We start from the raw sequence: 22,631 nt of genomic DNA, 5'->3' as shown, positions 1-22,631 counted from the left end.
TAGAGACATAGACACTGACCTCGTTAATTAATATAGAGGCAGATATATAGAGATGTAGACAATAACCTCTTAATTAATATAGAGGTAGATGTATAGAGATGTAGACAATAACCTCTTTAATAATATAGAGGTATAGATATGGAGATATAGACAATAACCTCATTAATAATGTAGATGTATAGATATATATAGATATAGACAATAACCTCTTTAATAATGTAGAGGTAGAAATATAGAGATATATACAATAACCTCTACTAATATAGAGGTATAGATGTAGAGACATAGACACTGACCTCTTTACTAATATAGAGGTATAGATATATAGACATAGACACTGACCTACTTACTAATATAGAGGTATAGATGTAGAGACATAGACACGGACCTCCTTAATTATAGAAGTATAGATATAGTGGTATAGACACTGGCCTCTTTACTAATATAGAGGTATAGATATAGACAATAACCTCTTTAATAATGTAGAGGTATAGATATACAGAGATATAGACAATAAACTATTTAATAATGTAGAGGTATAGATGTAGAGATATAGACAATAACCTCTTTAATAATGTAGAGGTATAGATATAGAGATATAGACAATAACCTCTTTAATAAGAGGTGTAGATATACAGAGATATAGACAATAACAGCATTAATAATGTAGAGGTATAGATATATAGAGATATAGACAATAACCTATTTAATAATGTAGAGGTATAGATATAGAGATATAGACAATAACCTCTTTAATAATGTAGAGGTATAGATATAGAGATATAGACAATAACCTCTAACCTAACCTTTAATAATATAGAGGTAGATATATATCGAGATGTAGACACTGACCTCTTTACTATTATAGAGGTATAGATATAGAGATAGACACTGACCTCTTTAATAATATAGAGGTATAGATATAGAGATGGACAACAACCTCTTTAATAATATAGAGGCATAGATATATAGATATAGACACTGACCTCTTTACTAATCTAGAGGTATAGATATAGAGATAGAGACTGACCTCTTTATGAATATAGCGGTATAGGTATAGAGATATAGACACTGACCTATTTAATAATATAGAGGTATAGATATAGAGATAGACACTGACTTCTTTAATAATATAGAGGTATAGATATAGAGATAGACACTGACTTATTTAATAATATAGAGGTATAGAGATATAGAGATATAGACACTGACCTCTTTAATAGTATAGATAGATAGACACTGACCTCTTTAATAGTATAGATATATAGACACTGACCTCTTTTATAATATAGAGGTATTAGATATAGAAATATAGACACTAAGTTCAGTTATTTAACCAGAAGAAGACCTGTCAAGAGGTCAGTACGGTGTACAGTTAGAAACCTTGACGTTAGAAACCTTTTTTTGGAAGGGGACCTGTCAAGAGGTCAGCAGGAAGTCATCAGTGTGTACACATAACACAAGAACACAATACTTCAATACGAAACATTAAAAACAATCACAACGTTCAATTATATTGTCTTCTATCAAAGTTTTCAACTCAGACAGAGACACCCTCTCCTCAGGTTTGAAAGTCTTTTTTAGTTTGTTCCAAGACCAAGGAGCGTTGTAGGAGAATGATTGTTTCCCCATTTCAGTCCTTGCCCTAGGACCTGTGAATTAGAGCACTGACAGAGTGGAGGCTGTAGGATTGTGATGTTGTTATTGAGTAGGAAAGATACATTATGTACGGAAGAGGCCAAGCACTGCCTTGTACACAAATATGTACCAGTGTGTTCTGGGAGGAAGGAGGGCCACTAGACCATGTTATATAGTTCACAGCGATGGGTGAATGGTCTTGCATCAGTTATGACCCCAAGCTCTCTGTGATTCATCAGGTCCAGCACCTTAAGGTTATTAAGTCTTCTTCCTGACTTTATTGTCCCCGTGGGGAAATGTTGTTGCAGTGTCATGTACACATTTAAAGTGGCGTTTAAATACAACAACAAAAATTGCCAATAACATTTTCATAACAGTTACAGACCAATAATAAAAAATAAAAATATAATTATAATTATTATTTAATAAATAAAAAAACATTACAAAAAACATACTAGCCTACTGGCCTTATGGAGTCGATAGGAACATTAGCCCGAGCTATTTAGGAGGGATATCACACCTGGCACAAATTCTTGTCTAGTTTTGTTTTTCCTGCTGAGGGGTGCCCTATTCCCAGAGGGGAGCAGAGGCATGGAAATACTAGCAGAGGCATGGAAATACTAGCAGAGGCATGGAATTAATGTCACCATGATCCAACACAGTTTTTAAAAAATGTCACCATGATCCAACACAGATCAGAAATAATGTCACCATGATCCAAATAAAAACCCAATTTCAAATTCAGTTTGAAATGATCTGCATCCTTAGAAGCTCGGGCCGTAATAACATAGATATAGAGACATAGATACTGATCTAGGTAATATAGACACTGACCCCGTCCACTGCGGCCCACGAAGCGCAGGTCGTTGAAGCGAGCCACCTGGTTCTTCAGCACTCCCGATGCGTTCCGCAGCTCCGCCGAGTAGTTCTCATCGTTCCCTGCCATCACCGTGACGACCGTCCCATCAGTCACCTCTCCCAATGCCACAACCTGGGAAGGATGAGGAGGAGGAGGAGGAGGAGGAGGAGGAGGAGGATGAGAGGAAGAAAGGATTGATGAAGAGAGTGAAGGAGGCGAGAGGAGGAGGAGAACGGACTCAAATCAACTTCAGACCTAATTTTGTGAAATTCCTTGCAGGTTTTCCGGTATTGTTCAATCCTATTCAAACCACCTCAGCCATTTGATCATTACTGACACTATTAAATAGTCAGGACCCAGCTAAAATGGAATTCAAACTATAATTACTTCCTTCTAAACACAGTCTCAGAGAATTTCCTATCATTCTGTATGTAAAGCCAAGACACTCCATTCAGTTTAATTTGTTACATTTCATATGGTATTTATTTCACTAGGCAAGTCTGTTAAGAAGAAATTCTTATTTTCAATGATGGCCTAGGAACCGTGGGTTAACTGCCTTGTTCAGGGGCAGAACGACAGATTGTTACTTCTGTTAGCTCGGGGATTCTATCTCGCAATCTTTCGGTAACTTTTCCATGACACCATTATATACTATAACCACTAGGCTACCTGCCGGTATGTGTGGATGTCCATCATCCATTTTGTATGATACAGTGCCTTGCGAAAGTATTCGGCCCCCTTGAACTTTGCGACCTTTTGCCACATTTCAGGCTTCAAACATAAAGATATAAAACTGTATTTTTTTGTGAAGAATCAACAACAAGTGGGACACAATCATGAAGTGGAACGACATTTATTGGATATTTCAAACTTTTTTAACAAATCAAAAACTGAAAAATTGGGCGTGCAAAATTATTCAGCCCCCTTAAGTTAATACTTTGTAGCGCCACCTTTTGCTGCGATTACAGCTGTAAGTCGCTTGGGGTATGTCTCTATCAGTTTTGCACATCGAGAGACTGACATTTTTTCCCATTCCTCCTTGCAAAACAGCTCGAGCTCAGTGCGGTTGGATGTTGAGCATTTGTGAACAGCAGTTTTCAGTTCTTTCCACAGATTCTCGATTGGATTCAGGTCTGGACTTTGACTTGGCCATTCTAACACCTGGATATGTTTATTTTTGTTCCATTCCTTTGTAGATTTTGCTTTATGTTTTGGATCATTGTCTTGTTGGAAGACAAGGGGCGGACAGGTCTTGGTAGATTTGCAGTGGTCTGATACTCCTTCCATTTCAATATTATCGCTTGCACAGTGCTCCTTGGGATGTTTAAAGCTTGGGAAATATTTTTGTATCCAAATTCGGCTTTAAACTTCTTCACAACAGTATCTCGGACCTGTCTGGTGTGTTCCTTGTTCTTCATGATGCTCTCTGCGCTTTTAATGGACGTCTGAGACTATCACAGTGCAGGTGCATTTATACGGAGACTTGATTACACACAGGTGGATTGTATTTATCATCATTAGTCATTTAGGTCAACATTGGATCATTCAGAGATCCTCACTGAACTTCTGGAGAGAGTTTGCTGCACTGAAAGTAAAGGGGCTGAATAATTTTGCACGCCCAATTTTTCAGTTTTTGATTTGTTAAAAAAGTTTGAAATATCCAATAAATGTCGTTCCACTTCATGATTGTGTCCCACTTGTTGTTGATTCTTCACAAAAAATACAGTTTTATATCTTTATGTTTGAAGCCTGAAATGTGGCAAAAGGTCGCAAAGTTCAAGGGGGCCGAATACTTTTGCAAGGCACTGTATGTTACAAATTACAATTTGTTGTGGCTAACGCTAGCTAGGTGGCTAGGTGGCTAACACTAGCTAGGTGGCTAGGTGACTAACGCTAGCTAGGTGGCTAGGTGGCTAACGTTAGCTAGGTGGCTAGGTGGCTAACGCTAACATTAGCTAACTGGCTAACTGTAGCTCTAGGGGTTAGGGTTCAGGTTAGGGTTAAGATGAGTACTTAGCTAAAAGGGTTAAGGTTATGGTTAGGGGAAGGGTTAGCTAATATGCTAAGTAGTTTAATAAAAGTAGCTAAAAGTAGTAAGCAGTTGCAAAGTTGATAACATGGTAAAGTTGTCAATAATGAGATTTGGACATGCAACCGTTGGTTTGCAAGACATTCCTGTTTTATGGCCAACCTTAATAAACTAACAGGCAGAGGGCTGCGTTCACTATACTACAAAACCCTAATAAACTAACAGGCAGAGGGATTCACTAAAATTAGATAAAAAAAACGGATAAAAATACACCTTATAGAACAGCAGGGACTGTGAAGAGACACAAACATAGACAAAGACACATACATACACACACACACAATAACATACGCACTATACATGCATGTACATATGGATTCTGGTTGAAGATATGTGGTAGTAGAGTAGAGGCCAGAGGGCACACACTTAATACCCTCATAGCCTGGTTCCTCTCTAGGAGTCTTCCTAGGTTCTGGCCTTTCTAGGGGGTTTCTCCAAGCCACCGTGCTTCTACACCTGCATTGCTTGCTGTTTGGGGTTTTAGGCTGGGTTTCTGTGCAGCACTTTGATATATCAGCTGATGTAAGAAGGGCTATATAAATACATTTTAATATGTTGTGAAATCTGTTATGAATGTATGGTAACGTTATATGTGTAACCGCCTTAATGTTGCTGGACCCCAGGAAGAGTAGCTGCTGCCTTGAAAGGAACTAATGGGGATCCATAATAAACCCCAGGAAGAGTAGCTGCTGACTTGGCAGGAACTAATGGGGAACCATAATAAACCCCAGGAAGAGTAGCTGCTGCCTTGACAGGAACAAATGGGGATCCATAATAAACCCCAGGAAGAGTAGCTGCTGCCTTGGCAGGAACTAATGGGGATCCATAATAAACCCCAGGAGTAGTAGCTGCTGCCCTTGCAGGAACTAATGGGGATCCATAATAAACTCCAGGAAGAGTAGCTGCTGCCTTGGCAGGAACTAATGGGGATCCATAATAAACCCCAGGAAGAGTAGCTGCTGCATTGGGAGGAACTAATGGGGATCCATAATAAACCCCAGGAAGAGTAGCTACTGCCTTGGCAGGAACTAATGGGGATCCATAATAAACCCCAGGAAGAGTAGCTGCTGCCTTGGCAGGAACTAATGGGGATCCATAATATACCCCAGGAAGAGTAGCTGCTGCCTTGGCAGGAACTAATGGGGATCCATAATAAACCCCAGGAAGAGTAGCTGCTGCCTTTGCCACAGGAACTAATGGGGATCCATAATAACCCCAGGAAGAGTAGCTGCTGCCCTGGCAACAGGAACTAATGGGGATCCATAATAAACCCCAGGGAGAGTAGCTGCTGCCTTGGAAGGAACTAATGGGGATCCATAATAAACCCCAGGAAGAGTAGCTGCTGCCTTGACAGGAACTAATGGGGATCCATAATAAACCCCAGGAAGAGTAGCTGCTGCCTTGACAGGAACTAATGGGGATCCACAATAAACCCCGGGAACAGTAGCTGCTGCCTTGAAAGGAACTAATGGGGATCCATAATAAACCCCAGGAAGAGTAGCTGCTGCCTTGGCAGGAACTAATGGGGATCCATAATAAACCCCAGGAAGAGTAGCTGCTGCCTTGGCAGGAACTAATGGGGATCCATAATAAACCCCAGGAAGAGTAGCTGCTGCCTTGGCAGGAAATAATGGGCATATGTGTTACATATTTCCATGAGACCATGTTATATATTTCCATGTGTTATATATTTCCATGAGACCATGTTATATATTTCCATGTGTTATATATTTCCATAAGACCATGTGTAATATATTTCCATAAGACCATGTGTTATATATTTCCATAAGACCATAAGATCATGTGTTATATATGTCCATGTGTTATATATTTCCATAAGACCATGTGTTATATATTTCCATAAGACCATAAGATCATGTGTTATATATTTCCATGTGTAACGCTCGTCGTGGGTGGAAGAAGAGGAGGACCAATGTGCAGCGTGGTAAGTGTCCATATTGTTTTAATAACAATACTGAACACTGAACAAAAACAATAAAATGACAAAACTAACAGTCCTGAACGTTGAAGCAAAACACAGGTGGTAACAGGCTACCTAAGTATGATTCTCAATCAGAGACAACGAACGACACCTGCCTCTGACTGAGAACCATACCAGGCCAAACACAAAACCACAACATAGAAAAAAGAACATAGACTGCCCACCCAACTCACGCCCTGACCATACTAAAACAAAGACATAACAAAAGAACTAAGGTCAGAACGTGACAGTACTCCCCCCCCCACCAAAGGTGCGGACTCCGGACGCAAAACCTGAACCTATAGGGGAGGGTCTGGGTGGGCGATTCCGGCAGCACCGGAGTGAAGGGCGACTCCGACAGCTCCCGACTGACGGACGGCTCTGGCAGCTCAGGTCAGACGGGCGGCTCTGGCAGCTCCTGACAGAAGGGCGGCTCTGGCAGCTCCTGACAGAAGGGCAGCTCTGGCAGCTCCTGACAGAAGGGCGGCTCTGGCAGCTCCTGACTGACGGGCAGACCTGGAGGGAGGAGACGGAGATACAGCCTGGTGCGTGGGGCTGCCACAGGACCTACAGGAGGCCTGGTGCTTGGAGGAGGCACCGGATGGACCGGGATATGGGGGAGCACTGGAGCCCTGGTGCGCAGCCTTGGCACCACTCCTCGCGGCTGGATCACCATTTTAGGCCGGACCATCCAGAGTGCAGGCACAGGTTGAACCGGGCCGTGGGTGAGCACTGGAGTTCTGGTGCATACCACTCGCACCTCTCCCTTAGGCTCCATAACCAAATTCGCCCGGCACAGGTGGAGCGCAGGCATAGGACGCACTGCACCCTCCCAGCGCCCCGGAGACACAGCACGCAGAGCCGGCGCAGGATACCCAGGGCTGAAACGGCTACTGGAGACCAATCCCGCTGGGCCGGTACAATACACCCTGGCTGGATGCCCACTCTCGCTTGTCACTTGCGGGGGGCTGGCCTATAGCCCACCAGGCTGTGAGCGCGTACTGACGACACTGTGCGCTTGACCGCATAACACGGTGCCTGACCAGTACTGCGCTTGTTCCGGTAAGCATGAAGAGTGGGCTCAGGTCTCCAACCTGACTCTGCCACACTCCCCGTGTGCCACCCCCACAATTTTTGGGGGGGCTGTCTCTCGTGCCTGTCGCGTTGCCGTGCTGCCTCCTCAAATTCCCGCCGCTCAGCTGTCGCTGCCTCCAGCTCTGCCTTGGGGCGGCGATATTCCCCAGCCTGTGCCCAGGGTCCCTTACCGTCCGAAATCTCCTCCCATGTCCACGAGTCCGGAGATCACTGCTGCCCGATACCACGCTGCTTGGTCCTTGGTTAGTGGGTGATTCTGTAACGCTCGTCGTGGGTGGAAGAAGAGGAGGACCAATGTGCAGCGTGGTAAGTGTCCATATTGTTTTAATAACAATACTGAACACTGAACAAAAACAATAAAATGACAAAACGAACAGTCCTGAACGGTGAAGCAAAACACAGAACAGAAAATAATCACCCACACAGGTGGGAAAAGGCTACCTAAGTATGATTCTCAATCAGAGACAACGAACGACACCTGCCTCTGATTGAGAACCATACCAGGCCAAACACAAAACCACAACATAGAAAAAAGAACATAGACTACCCACCCAACTCACGCCCTGACCATACTAAAACAAAGACATAACAAAAGAACTAAGGTCAGAACGTGACACCATAAGACCTTGTGTTATATAGTTATATAATTCCATAAGACCATGTGTAATATAATTCCATAAGACCGTGTGTAATATAATTCCATAAGACCGTGTGTAATATAATTCCATAAGACCATGTGTTATATATTTCCATAAGACCATGTGTTATATATTTCCATAAGACCATGTGTTATATATTTCCATAAGACCATGTGTTATATATTTCCATAAGACCATGTGTTATATATTTCCATAAGACCATGTGTTATATATATCCATAAGACCATGTGTTATATATTTCCATAAGACCATGTGTTATATATTTCCATGTGTTATATATTTCCATAAGACCATGTGTTATATATTTCCATAAGACCATGTGTTATATATTTCCATGTGTAATATATTTCCATAAAACCATGTGTTATATATTTCCATGTGTAATATAATTCCATAAGACCGTGTGTTATATAATTCCATAAGACCATGTTATATATTTCCATGTGTAATATAATTCCATAAGACCGTGTGTTATATATTTCCACGAGGACCTGTACTTTGTAAAAAAAAAAATTGCTGTGGCTGAGACCTTCTCACTAACAAAATATTCCTGAGGTTCAGTTCTAGAAATATGAATCCAAAAAAATGATCTTAATTTACTGTGAGAAAATTCAGAATCTCTTAAAAACACAAGACAAGTAAGTGAATCCATTCTGTCGAGGGAGAGAGTCATTACTTTATCGTGTTGAGTCCCCAGATAGCTGGAGGACAGATCCTTTATCACCATGACTACAGGTTAACACGTTGCATAACAACGGTGGAACTACAACTAACAACTCCTTGTAATAACACGAGAAGTGGTCCAATTAGAACGTAGAGTACCAACACAACAAAGGTTTATTATAAACACCTAATGATTGGGTAGTATGACAGGGCCGTAGATCTCTGTAATAACACTTAATATACATATTTAATATACATATTTAATATACAGATTAGATTCATCTTCTGTCAGTTTTAATTCTATTAGTATTAAATTGAAAGGCCTTTATTGAACAGAGTTCAACAGTAGCTGATATCGGCCTTTGATGGCCGATATCAATATGTCAAAAGGAAAAATATAAACATATAGGCACAATAAAATAAAATAAATGTACACATCAAAAATCAACTATGAATTGTTTTAATGGAAGGTAATAGAACTGGTGCTCCCTGTCATGTATGTGATGCATTAGGCCTACAAGTCAACATCCGTTATTCATTTATATAACTTTCCAACCAATAGATGACGTTTTAGAATTGCGAGGGAAAACATATCTTCTATCAAACTTATTTTATGGTTTATTTAGTGTAAGCCACTGGTAATATTATGGAAGCTGCATGCATTTTACCTAATTATGTTGTCTAATTAAATTACAATTAAGAGTAAAACTTTTAATAGAACAATGCTAAAATGTCCCCCATTTTCTAAGTTAATTTGAATAGAGAGCAATATAATTATTTCAATAAGTAGAATTAGGAAATAATATCTAATGGCGGTGAGAGACACAACAGCATGATTCTAATGTCCCCTCCACCAGCCTGTCTGTTAGTCTGTCTCCCATACAGAGACAATAACAGAGATGTGTCATATGAACTAAGGTTTCCAACATGTTAATGAAACATATCCAACATGTTAATGAAACATATCCAACATGTTAATGAAACATATCCAACATGTTAATGAAACATATCCAACATGTTAATGAAACATATCCAACATGTTAATGAAACATATCCAACATGTTAATGAAACATATCCAACATGTCAATGAAACATATCCAACATGTTTCTGTTCTGCGCCTCTCTGCTCCCAATTATAAACTTTAAACAATCATGCTTTGTTAATTATATCCTGAAAGACGCACGGTACGTCTTTATGTCTCTCACTCTAATTTGCTGAAATACTACAACGGTAAATTGTGCAGACCTGCTATAGACAAAAATTCTTGCAGAAACTGAAATTCAAGCTCATAATTTGTAATGCGCATTTAAGGGCAGTGCAATAATATTTTATACAAATATAAACACATGTGTTTGACCCAAACGCCAAGAGGAATTCAGTCAGACCTTTTCTCTCAATATTCAATAGAACGAATACAGAAAGAAAGAAAGTGTTCTGTTCATTACAAAGTATACAGTACTAGAAGAGAGTGGTATTTACTTTGAAGGCGACGGGCAGCGTCTTGTTGCAGCGCCAGTGAGAGGGCAGGACGGAGCAGAGGAAGTTGGGGCTGTCAGTCCGGACCAGCTCGGCCGGGTGGTCCGCTATGATCTCTGCCATGCTGCGGTTCTCCTGCAGGCGCAGCCTTGGCACCGTGCTGTCCTGCTGACCGGTCCCGGACGGCGTGTTGAGCTCGTTCATCTTGGCCGGGAGCGGCTGGAGGCTACTGGACGGCGGGCTAAACCTCCGCGTGGCACTGGGATCTACGGGAATGCGCATCACAACAGACTATGGGTTAGCACGGGAAAGAGTCTAGACCACCAAGCCAGTTCTCCTCTGCTCTCGTGTCCCCTCCACCGGAGTGACTCTGTCTGTTTGCTCGGCTCTGTTCGGCACGGCTAGTGAGCTTCAGCTCTCCTGCCAACGGAAAATGGGACCCGCTTCTCTCAGCGCGCTGAGTTGCTAAACTTCTCTCCACTACAGACTTCGGTTGGATAGGAGGGCGCCTCCGAACCTCAAAATAAAACCGTCTGCAGCTGGAAAACCACGTCTGACTGAACGCGCAAGGGGGATTTTTGATGACAAGGTCTTAGGAAATGTTCTTGTCAGTGTCCGTGTCAAAACCCCAGACCAAATTCTTCGTGTGAAATTATATAAACCTGATTAAAATTCAAGCAATCTATCATTACAAAAATAAACAAAACTGCGACAATAATCTGCCCAGATGTTTTCTACATTAAAAGTATTTCATTTCTGTAAAAGTCAGGCCAAGACTTCAGTTGCTTCACTTGGGTCGTTGTGACAAATTGAAAGCCTCGAGCCTGCAGGCTATTTCACGTACAGAACCCATTCAAAGGCACGAGAATAAAGGTATGAAAACTGCTTTGAACAATCATCTACACCAGTAGTCACCAACCTATTCTGAGTCAAGAGCTCTTTCTGAGTCCAAAAGCAAGCCAAGATCTACAGTTCATATGTTTTTTTAAACCATGACTTAAAAACACATACTTATGCAACATTAACCTACTAGAAATGATGTTTATAAAATAAGCTATAGGTCCAATATATATTGGCAGTAGTTGAATTACACTGACAATGTTGTTGTTTTCAGAACATTTTGAAAATATGTTTAAAAAACATGTTGGTATATGATCACACACTATTAGGGCTCCCGAGTGACATAGAGGTCTAAGACACTGCATCTCAGTGCTAGAGGTATCAATACAGACACTGGTTCGATTTCAAACTGTATCACAACCGGCCGTGATTGGGAGTCCCTTACGGCTGCGCACAATTGGCCCGGCGTCGTCCGGGTTAGGCCGTCAGTGTAAATAAGAATTTGTATTTAAATGACTTGCCTAGCTAAATAAATACATGTATTGTGAGCCACAGCTGAGTGAGCGTAATAAATAGCTTTTTATTGGACTGGTGGCCTGCATCTGATGGCCAGTCTGATGAGAGGGAGGGAGGCAGGGCAGAAGTGATGCTGCGTTTAGATGGTAGGAGGTAGATCCGGCAACCAGGATGTCATTGTTTTCAATGTGAGCACGGCCGTAAATACCGTTGAGCCTGGTTGTGAATGCAGTCACCCGCCACCATAGACGGGACTTGTAGCCAGAGTTCAAATATTTCAACTTTTGCTGCGTTGTTTTCTACCAGATGTTGACTTGCACTGTTTGTTTACTGAAATCACCATATCAACGCATACAGTCCTGTTGGCTTTCTTTTGCCCTCACGGTGTTTCTTACTTTCCTGTCCCGCTAAACCGACAGGTATGACGTTTTTGCGCCTTTCACCCGACTCGCGGTCTCTCTGCTCTCCCTCCCCCCGCTGAGAAAAGGGGACACAGTCTTCCAGCTGATGTTGAAACTCAAGTGACACTGCATTACTTCTTCCTCGTGCACCAATTCAATTCCTATGACCAGAGAAAGTGAAATATCCCTCGATATTAAAATGTATGAGAAATAGAATTTGGACAAATTCAAGAGGCAGAAGGAAATGTAAATTCCATCTCTCCTCCAAAATACGCAATATCATCGTTGCTATATTCAACTCCCTATCAATATTTATGTCATAATACAGACGTTGTATTATGGTCATGATTTGAGAAGTATGACTGTTTGAATGAACGGGCACCCGTTGACTCCATTTTATAACGTTCCGTGGTGCGGAGAACGGCTGTTATCTTTACTCAGTACAGATTTAGGCTGGTATAAACTACAGGTCTATCTAACCCATTCTCTCTCTCTCTCTCTCTCTTTCTCTCTCTCTCTCTCTCTCTCTCTCTCGCGCGCTCGCGCACGCACACACACACACACACACACACACACACACACACACACACCTGCTTGTGCTGGGTCAGTTAGTCTCAGGACAGCTGGGTGTAGTGAGGACTAGCCCAACCTTGTTGCTTTGTTCTAAAATGCTCAGTTGGCATTTTGTGTTAACAAGGCATTCTGTCTCAGTGTGTTTTCCCATGGATGTCAGAGTAGGAAACTAACATGGTGCAGATAGATTTACATTTCACCTTGAGTATAAGACTGGTTCATTAATCATTTTCAGATTTTCTTGAATGTTTAGGAACTTTGTTCAAGGCCTTCATATTCTAAGTGTTCCAAAAGAAGGCAATTCATAATGTGAATGGGTTGAGAATATGTATTTATATTCTCTGCTCTTGTCTCTAATATGTTCTGGGGGGTTGTGGGTAGTGTAGTCTTACATCCTCCTGGGGGTAGTGCAGTCTTACCACATTACTTTACATACCTTTACCATCTCTGCGTCCTTGTAAATACCTGCATTATAGATGTTGAACTTTTTGTGAGAGTTGTGAATTTCAGACAGAATGTTAGGGGTTACTTTCAGACAGAATATTAGGGGTTAATTTCAGACAGAATATTAGGGGTTAATTTCAGACAGGATATTAGGGGTTAATTTCAGACAGAATGTTAGGGGTTACTTTCAGACAGAATATTAGGGGGTAATTTCAGACAGAATATTAGGGGTTAATTTCAGACAGAATCTTAGTGTTAATTTCAGACAGAATATTAGGGGTTAATTTCAGACAGAATGTTAGGGGTTAATTTCAGACAGAATGTTAGGGGTTAATTTCAGACAGAATCTTAGTGTTAATTTCAGACAGAATATTAGGGGTTAATTTCAGACAGTATATTAGGGGTTAATTTCAGAAAGAATGTTAGGGGTTAATTTCAGACAGAATATTAGGGGTTAATTTCTGACAGAATGTTAGGGGTTAATTTCAGACAGAATATTAGGGGTTAATTTCAGACAGAATATTAGGGGTTAATTTCAGACTGAATATTAGGGGTTAATTTCAGACAGAATATTAGAGATTAATTTCAGACAGAATATTAGAGATTAATTTCAGACAGAATATTAGGGGTTAATTTCAGACAGTATATTAGGGGTTAATTTCAGAAAGAATGTTAGGGGTTAATTTCAGACAGAATATTAGGGGTTAATTTCTGACAGAATGTTAGGGGTTAATTTCAGACAGAATATTAGGGGTTAATTTCAGACAGAATATTAGGGGTTAATTTCTGACAGAATGTTAGGGGTTAATTTCAGACAGAATTTTAGGGGTTAATTTCAGACAGAATATTAGGGGTTAATTTCAGACAGAATATTAGAGATTAATTTCAGACAGAATATTAGGGGTTAATTTCAGACAGTATATTAGGGGTTAATTTCAGACAGAATATTAGAGATTAATTTCAGACAGAATATTAGGGGTTAATTTCAGACAGTATATTAGGGGTTAATTTCAGACAGAATATTAGAGATTAATTTCAGACAGAATATTAGGGGTTAATTTCAGACAGAATATTAGGGGTTAATTTCAGACAGAATATTAGGGGTTAATTTCAGACAGAATATTAGGGGTTAATTTCAGACAGAATGTTAGGGGTTAATTTCAAACAGAAGAGTAGGGGCTCATTTCAGACAGAATATTTTTACAGTGTTTTTTTTTTACCAATGAGTTCAAAAAATCCTGATGTAAAAAACTGTGTAAAAAACTTTCCAAAGTGAACTCAGACCTGTCCCTGTCCCAGACCTGTCCCTGTCCTAGCATTAACCCCAGCCCTGTCCATATCCCAGCATTACCCCCAGTCCTGTCCATGTCTCAGTCCCAGCATTATTCCCAGCCCTGTCCTTGTCCCAGTCCCAGCATTATCCCCAGCCCTGTCCGTGTCCCACCATTACCCCCAGTCATGTCCATATCCGTGTCCCAGCATTACCCCCATTCCTGTCCCTGTCCCAGTCCCAGAATTATCCCATGTCCCTGTCCCAGCATTACCCCCAGTCCTGTCCCTGTCCCAGTCCCAGCATTATCCCCAGCCATGGCCCTGTCCCAGCATTATCCCCAGCCCTGTCCCAGTCCCAGCATTACCCACAGTCCTGTCCATGTCCCTGTCCCAGCATTATCCCCTGTCCATGTCCATGTCCCCATGCTGCCCCGGTACAGATATGTGTTGAAACCTGAAAAGCTGAATTCATCAGAAAGTGTTTATCACAGGTGCCTGTTCTGTTCCTTCTCCCCTACAGACAGCATGTGTCCACCAGCTCCCAAAGGCCTCAGAGAGTTAGAGGTAGGACTAGACTGGAATATCTATTACAGAGCGGATAGGACTATACTAGAATATCTATTAACAGAGAGGTAGAATATTAACAGAGAGGTAGAATATTAACAGTGAGGTAGAATATTAACAGAGAGGTAGAATATTAACAGAGGTAGAATATTAACAGAAAGGTAGATTATTAACAGAGAGGTAGAATATTCACAGAGAGACAGAATATTCACAGAGAGGTAGAATATTAACAGAGGTAGAACTAGACTGGAATATCTATTAACAGAGAGGTAGAATATTAACAGAGGTAGAATATTAACAGGTTAGAGGTTAGAGGTAGCACTAGACTCTCATCTCAGAAATCTTTCTTCCAATGGTGTTTTTTTTTTTTTTTTTTTTTCCAACTAGTTTATTTAGTAAATATTTTATTAACTCTATTTCTTGAACTGCATTGTGGGTTATTAAGGGCTTGTATTCAGCATTTCACGGTGAGGTCTACCTGTTGTATTCAGCATTTCACTGTAAGGTCTACCTGTTGTATTCAGCATTTCACTGTGAGGTCTACCTGTTGTATTCAGCATTTCACTGTGAGGTCTACCTGTTGTATTCAGCATTTCACGGTAAGGTCTACCTGTTGTATTCAGCATTTCACGGTAAGGTCTACCTGTTGTATTCAGCATTTCACGGTAAGGTCTACCTGTTGTATTCAGCATTTCACGGTAAGGTCTACCTGTTGTATTCAGCATTTCACTGTAAGGTCTACCTGTTGTATTCAGCATTTCACTGTAAGGTCTACCTGTTGTATTCAGCATTTCATGGTAAGGTCTACCTGTTGTATTCAGCATTTCACGGTAAGGTCTACCTGTTGTATTCAGCATTTCACTGTAAGGTCTACCTGTTGTATTCAGCATTTCACGGTAAGGTCTACCTGTTGTATTCAGCATTTCACGGTAAGGTCTACCTGTTGTATTCAGCATTTCACGGTAAGGTCTACCTGTTATATTCAGCATTTCACTGTAAGGTCTACCTGTTATATTCAGCATTTCACTGTGAGGTCTACTACACCTGTTGTATTCAGCATTTCACTGTAAGGTCTACCTGTTGTATTCAGCATTTCACTGTGAGGTCTACCTGTTGTATTCAGCATTTCACTGTAAGGTCTACCTGTTATATTCAGCATTTCACTGTGAGGTCTACTACACCTGTTGTATTCAGCATTTCACTGTAAGGTCTACCTGTTATATTCAGCATTTCACTGTGAGGTCTACTACACCTGTTGTATTCAGCATTTCACTGTAAGGTCTACCTGTTGTAGTAAGCATTTTACTGTAAGGTCTACCTGTTGTATTCAGCATTTCACGGTAAGGTCTACCTGTTGTATTCAGCATTTCACGGTAAGGTCTACCTGTTGTATTCAGCATTTCACTGTGAGGTCTACTACACCTGTTGTATTCAGCATTTCACGGTAAGGTCTACCTGTTGTATTCAGCATTTCACTGTAAGGTCTACCTGTTATATTCAGCATTTCACTGTGAGGTCTACTACACCTGTTGTATTCAGCATTTCACTGTAAGGTCTACTACACCTGTTGTATTCAGCATTTCACGGTAAGGTCTACCTGTTGTATTCAGCATTTCACTGTGAGGTCTACTACACCTGTTGTATTCAGCATTTCACTGTAAGGTCTACTACACCTGTTGTATTCAGCATTTCACGGTAAGGTCTACCTGTTGTATTCAGCATTTCACGGTAAGGTCTACCTGTTGTATTCAGCATTTCACTGTAAGGTCTACTACACCTGTTGTATTCAGCATTTCACTGTAAGGTCTACTACACCTGTTGTATTCAGCATTTCACTGTAAGGTCTACCTGTTGTATTCAGCATTTCACGGTAAGGTCTACCTGTTGTATTCAGCATTTCACGGTAAGGTCTACCTGTTGTATTCAGCATTTCACAGTAAGGTCTACCTGTTGTATTCAGCATTTCACGGTAAGGTCTACCTGTTGTATTCAGCATTTCACGGTAAGGTCTACCTGTTGTATTCAGCATTTGACGGTAAGGTCTACCTGTTGTATTCAGCATTTCACGGTAAGGTCTACCTGTTGTATTCAGCATTTCACGGTAAGGTCTACCTGTTGTATTCGGCATTTCACGGTAAGGTCTACCTGTTGTATTCAGCATTTGACGGTAAGGTCTACCTGTTGTATTCAGCATTTCACGGTAAGGTCTACCTGTTGTATTCAGCATTTCACGGTAAGGTCTACCTGTTGTATTCAGCATTTCACGGTAAGGTCTACCTGTTGTATTCAGCATTTCACAGCACGGTCTACCTGTTGTATTCAGCATTTCACAGCACGGTCTACCTGTTGTATTCAGCAGTTCACAGTACGGTCTACCTGTTGTATTCATCATTTCTCTGTGAGGTCTACTACACCTGTTATATTCAGCATTTCACGGTGAGGTCTACCTGTTGTATTCAGCATTTCACGGTAAGGTCTACCTGTTGTATTCAGCATTTCACGGTAAGGTCTACCTGTTGTATTCGGCATTTCACGGTAAGGTCTACCTACACCTGTTGTATTCGGCTCGTGTGACAAGTCAAATGTGATTGAATTTGATTGGGATATCCTGTAGTGGTAATGCACACTGTTACTAAATACAGTACTGTGCCACCCTCCCAATGGCATTAGGCATCTAATGCCACTTTATACAAAGACTGAACACTTAACAAACATCATGATCCAGTTTGTTGTTCCTCCTCTCTCTCTTCCTCCCTTCTAAAGTCTCCTGCGTTCTTTCATCGGTCAAGAGGAAAACTACAGCCACTTAAGACTCGGGATTTAGGCTCCATTTCACAGTGGTGCATTTTACACTGCTCTTATTTATAACATTTAGAGTGGTAGCCCTCCCGCCCTCCCTCCCTCCCTCCCTCCCTCCCTCCCTCCCTCCCTCCCTCCCTCCCTCCCTCCCTCCCTCCCTCCCTCCCTCCCTTTCTCTATACAGTCCATTGGGAAAGTATTCAGACCCCTTGAATTTTTCCACATTTTTTACATTACAGCCATATTCTAGAATGGAGATGACTGGGGTGAAGGCTGGGGTGAAGGCTGGGGTGAAGGTTCACCTTCCAACAGGACAAAGACCCTAAGCACACAGCCAAGACAACACAGGAGTGGCTTCAGGACATGTTTCTGAATGTCCTTGAGTGGCCCAGCCAGAGCCCGGACTTGAACCCGATCGAACATGTCTGGAGAGATCTGAAAATAGCTGTGCAGCGACGCTCCCCATCCAACCTGACAGAGCTTGCGAGGATCTACAGAGAAGAATGGGAGGAACTCCACAAATACAGGTGTATCAAGCTTGTAGCGTCATACCCAAAAAGACTCCAGGATGTAATCGTTGCCAAAGGTTCTTCAACAAAGTACTGAGTAAAGGGTCTGAATACTTATATAAATGTGATATTTCAGTTTTTTTATTTTAATAATGTCGCAAAAAAGTCTATTAACCTGTTTTTGCTTTGTCATTATGGGGTATTGTGTGTAGGTTGATGAGGGTAAAACATTATTGAATCAATTATAAGGCTGTAAAGTAACAAAATGTGGAAAAAGTCATGGGGTATGAATTCTTGTATATACCTCTTCCAACTCCTCCTCCTCCCCCAACTCCTCCTCCTCCCCGTGCTCCTCCCCCTGCTCCTCTTTATCTTCCTCCACCTCCTCCCCCGCCTCCTCCCCTGCTCCTCTTCATCTTCCTCCTCCTCCAACTCCTCCTCTTTATCTTCCTCCTCCTCCCCCTGCTCCTCCTCCTACTCCTCCCTGCCCCTCCTCTTTATCTTCCTCCTCCTCCCCCTGATCCTCCCCCTGCTCCTCCTCCAACTCCTCCTCTTTATCTTCCTCCTCCTCCAACTCCTCCTCTTTATCTTCCTCCTCCTCCCCCTGATCCTCCCCCTACTCCTCCCCCTGCCCCTCCTCTTTATCTTCCTCCTCCTTATCTTCCTCCTCCTCCTCCCTCGGCTCCTCCCCCTGCTCCTCCCCCTGCCCCTCCTCTTTATCTTCCTCCTCCTCTCCTCACCTCATCAGAAGGCCCCAGATCAGAGGTAATCCCATAATAACTGTCACCATTTCGCTGACGTCACCATACAGCTCTGAGAACAGACTTTACTATTGATTCAGAGGAGTGTGTGTGTGTGTGTGTGTGTGTGTGTGTGTTTGTGTGGCATAAATGCCACAAATGCTTTGCAGACTACATGCCAACAATGGCAGGGCTTGGCAGACAGACGGACAGACAGACATACAGACAGACAGACAGGCTTAAAGCTAACCATTTCCTCAAGTTAAACAAAGAAAGAGAGAGAGAGAGAGAGAGAGGGGGAGAGGGGGAGAGGGGGGAGAGAGAGAAAGAGAGAGAGGGGGGAGAGAGAAAGGGGAGGGGAGAGAGAGAGAGAGAGAGAGACAGAGAGAGAGAGAGAGAGAGGTGGGGGGAGAGAGAGTGGGGGAGAGAGAGAGAGAGAGAGCAAGAGCGAGAGAGAGAGAGAGAGAGAGGGGGGGAGACAGAGAGAGAGAGAGAGAGAGAGAGAGAGAGAGAGTGGGAGAGAGAGACAGACAGACAGACAGACAGACAGAGAGACATACTACCAATTATTATCTGTTTATTTGTACATTGTTACAACATTGCCAATAATTTAACAATCATTTGAAATGTCTACATTATTAAAAACCTTTGTGAGAGTTATATTTACTGTTAATTTTGTATTGTTTATTTCCCTTTTGTTTCTTGTCTATTTCACTTGCTTTGGCAATGTAAACATATGTTTGCCATGCCAATAAAGCCCTTTGAATTGAATTGAATTGAATTGAATTGAGAGAGAGAGAGAGAGAGAGAGAGAGAGAACGACAGAGAGAGAGAGACAGAGAGACAGAGAGAGAGAGAACGACAGAGAGAGAGAGACAGAGAGACAGAGAGAGAGAGAATGACAGAGAGCAACAGAGAGAGAGAGAGAGAAAGAGACAGAGAGAGAGAGAATTCTGTGTTGTGTGCGTTGTTCTCAACATAGAATAGCTGATCGTGGAAAGCTGAGGAAGTGAGCAATGGAGAGGGTGAGTGGTTCTGGTGGGGAGGAGGAGGGAGGAAAAGGGGAGAGAGAGGAGGAGGAGAGAGGGGATAGGTGAGGGGGAGAAAGAGGAGGAGAGAGATGAGGCGGAGGTAGGAGATGGGGAGAGAGGTGGGGGGATGAGGAGGAGGGTAGTGAGGGGGAGAAGGGGAGATACATGAGAGGGGAAGGAAGGGGGAAAAGAGGGGGAGAGAGAGGGGAGAATAAAGACAATTTCCTCTCTCCTCTCATTGCTGTGACTGTCTGCTGCCTGCCGCCTGCTGCCTTCATGGAGGTCCCTAATTGACATCACTTGTACTTAAAAATAGGATCAGAAAGGAACTGCTGTGGGTTGGAGATGGAGGCGGGAGGGGGGGGGGGGGGGAGTGGAAAACAAAGTAAGAATATGTGTGGAGGACTGAGGGCCATTAAACCCTGCTAGCTGTTAGCGACAGAACAGAGCTGGGGGCCATTAAACCCTGCTAGCTGTTAGCGACAGAACAGAGCTGAGGGCCATTAAACCCTGCTAGCTGTTAGCGACATAACAGAGCTGAGGGCCATTAAACCCTGCTAGCTGTTAGAGACAGAACAGAGCAGAGGGCCATTAAACCTTGCTAGCTGTTAGCGACAGAACAGAGCTGAGGGCCATTAAACCCTGCTAGCTGTTAGAGACAGAACAGAGCTGAGGGCCATTAAACCCTGCTAGCTGTTAGAGACAGAACAGAGCTGAGGGCCATTAAACCCTGCTAGCTGTTAGAGACAGAACAGAGCAGAGGGCCATTAAACCTTGCTAGCTGTTAGCGACAGAACAGAGCTGAGGGCCATTAAACCCTGCTAGCTGTTAGAGACAGAACAGAGCTGAGGGCCATTAAACCCTGCTAGCTGTTAGAGACAGAACAGAGCTGAGGACCATTAAACCCTGCTAGCTGTTAGCGACAGAACAGAGCTGAGGACCATTAAACCCTGCTAGCTGTTAGCGACAGAACAGAGTTGGGGGCCATTAAACCCTGCCAGCTGTTAGCGACAGAACAGAGCTGAGGGCCATTAAATCTTGCTAGCTGTTAGTGACAGAACAGAGCTGAGGGCCATTAAACCCTGCTAGCTGTTAGAGACAGAACAGAGCTGAGGGCCATTAAACCATGCTAGCAGTTAGCGACATAACAGAGCTGAGGGCCATTAAACCCTGCTAGCTGTTAGCGACATAACAGAGTTGGGGGCAATTAAACCCTGCTAGCTGTTAGCGACAGAACAGAGGTGGGGGCCATTAAACCCTGTTAGCTGTTAGCGACAGAACAGAGCTGAGGACCATTAAACCCTGCTAGCTGTTAGAGACAGAACAGAGCTGAGGACCATTAAACCCTGCTAGCTGTTAGCGACAGAACAGAGCTGAGGACCATTAAACCCTGCTAGCTGTTAGAGACAGAACAGAGCTGAGGGCCATTAAACCATGCTAGCAGTTAGCGACATAACAGAGCTGAGGGCCATTAAACCCTGCTAGCTGTTAGCGACATAACAGAGTTGGGGGCAATTAAACCCTGCTAGCTGTTAGCGACAGAACAGAGGTGGGGGCCATTAAACCCTGTTAGCTGTTAGCGACAGAACAGAGCTGAGGGCCATTAAACCCTGCTAGCTGTTAGCGACATAACAGAGCTGAGGGCCATTAAACCCTGCTAGCTGTTAGCGACATAACAGAGCTGAGGGCCATTAAACCCTGCTAGCTGTTAGCAACAGAACAGAGTTGGGGGCCATTAAACCCTGCTAGCTGTTAGCGACATAACAGAGCTGGGGGCCATTAAACCCTGCTAGCTGTTAGCGACATAACAGAGTTGGGGGCCATTAAACCCTGCTAGCTGTTAGCGACATAACTTAGCTGGGGGCCATTAAACCCTGCTATCTGTTAGCGACAGAACAGAGCTGGGGGCCATTAAACCCTGCTAGCTGTTAGCGACAGAACAGAGCTGGGGGCCATTAAACCCTGCTAGCTGTTAGCGACATAACAGAGCTGGGGGCCATTAAACCCTGCTAGCTGTTAGCGACAGAACAGAGCTGAGGGCCATTAAACCCTGCTAGCTGTTAGCGACAGAACAGAGTTGAGGGCCATTAAACCCTGCTAGCTGTTAGCGACAGAACAGAGTTGAAGGCCATTAAACCCTGCTAGCTGTTAGAGACAGAACAGAGCTGAGGGCCATTAAACCCTGCTAGCTGTTAGCGACAGAACAGAGCTGAGGACCATTAAACTCTGCTAGCTGTTAGAAACAGAACAGAGCTGAGGGCCATTAAACCCTGCTAGCTGTTAGCAACAGAAAAGAGCTGAGGGACATTAAACCCTGCTAGCTGTTAGAGACAGAACAGAGCTGAGGGCCATTAAACCCTGCTAGCTGTTAGCGACAGAACAGAGCTGGGGGCCATTAAACCCTGCTAGCTGTTAGTGACAGAACAGAGCTGAGGGCCAATAAACCCTGCTAGCTGTTAGAGACAGAACAGAGTTGAGGG

The 22,631-nt window shown here is 42.8% G+C and overlaps 1 protein-coding gene across 1 annotated transcript in view; it reads right to left on the bottom strand.

The window, feature by feature from the left end:
* The window catches only part of LOC139414870 (runt-related transcription factor 2-like), a 116,134-nt gene extending 104,803 nt beyond the window's left edge, over positions 1 to 11,331 (bottom strand). Inside the window, exons 1-2 of the mRNA XM_071162458.1 lie at positions 10,466 to 11,331; positions 2,473 to 2,629 (exon numbers count right to left, since the gene is read on the bottom strand). Of these exons, the coding sequence (XP_071018559.1) occupies positions 2,473 to 2,629; positions 10,466 to 10,744 (436 nt within the window). The 5' untranslated portion in view covers positions 10,745 to 11,331. The remainder of the gene's footprint in view (positions 1 to 2,472; positions 2,630 to 10,465) is intronic.
* Positions 11,332 to 22,631: the final 11,300 nt, after the last annotated feature.

This window comes from Oncorhynchus clarkii, chromosome 8 (genome assembly GCF_045791955.1).
Source record: "Oncorhynchus clarkii lewisi isolate Uvic-CL-2024 chromosome 8, UVic_Ocla_1.0, whole genome shotgun sequence".
In the NCBI taxonomy this organism is placed as follows: Eukaryota; Metazoa; Chordata; class Actinopteri; order Salmoniformes; family Salmonidae; genus Oncorhynchus; species Oncorhynchus clarkii.
The sequence above is the reverse complement of the archived record's forward strand: the minus strand, read 5'-3'. Positions and strand labels throughout refer to the sequence as shown.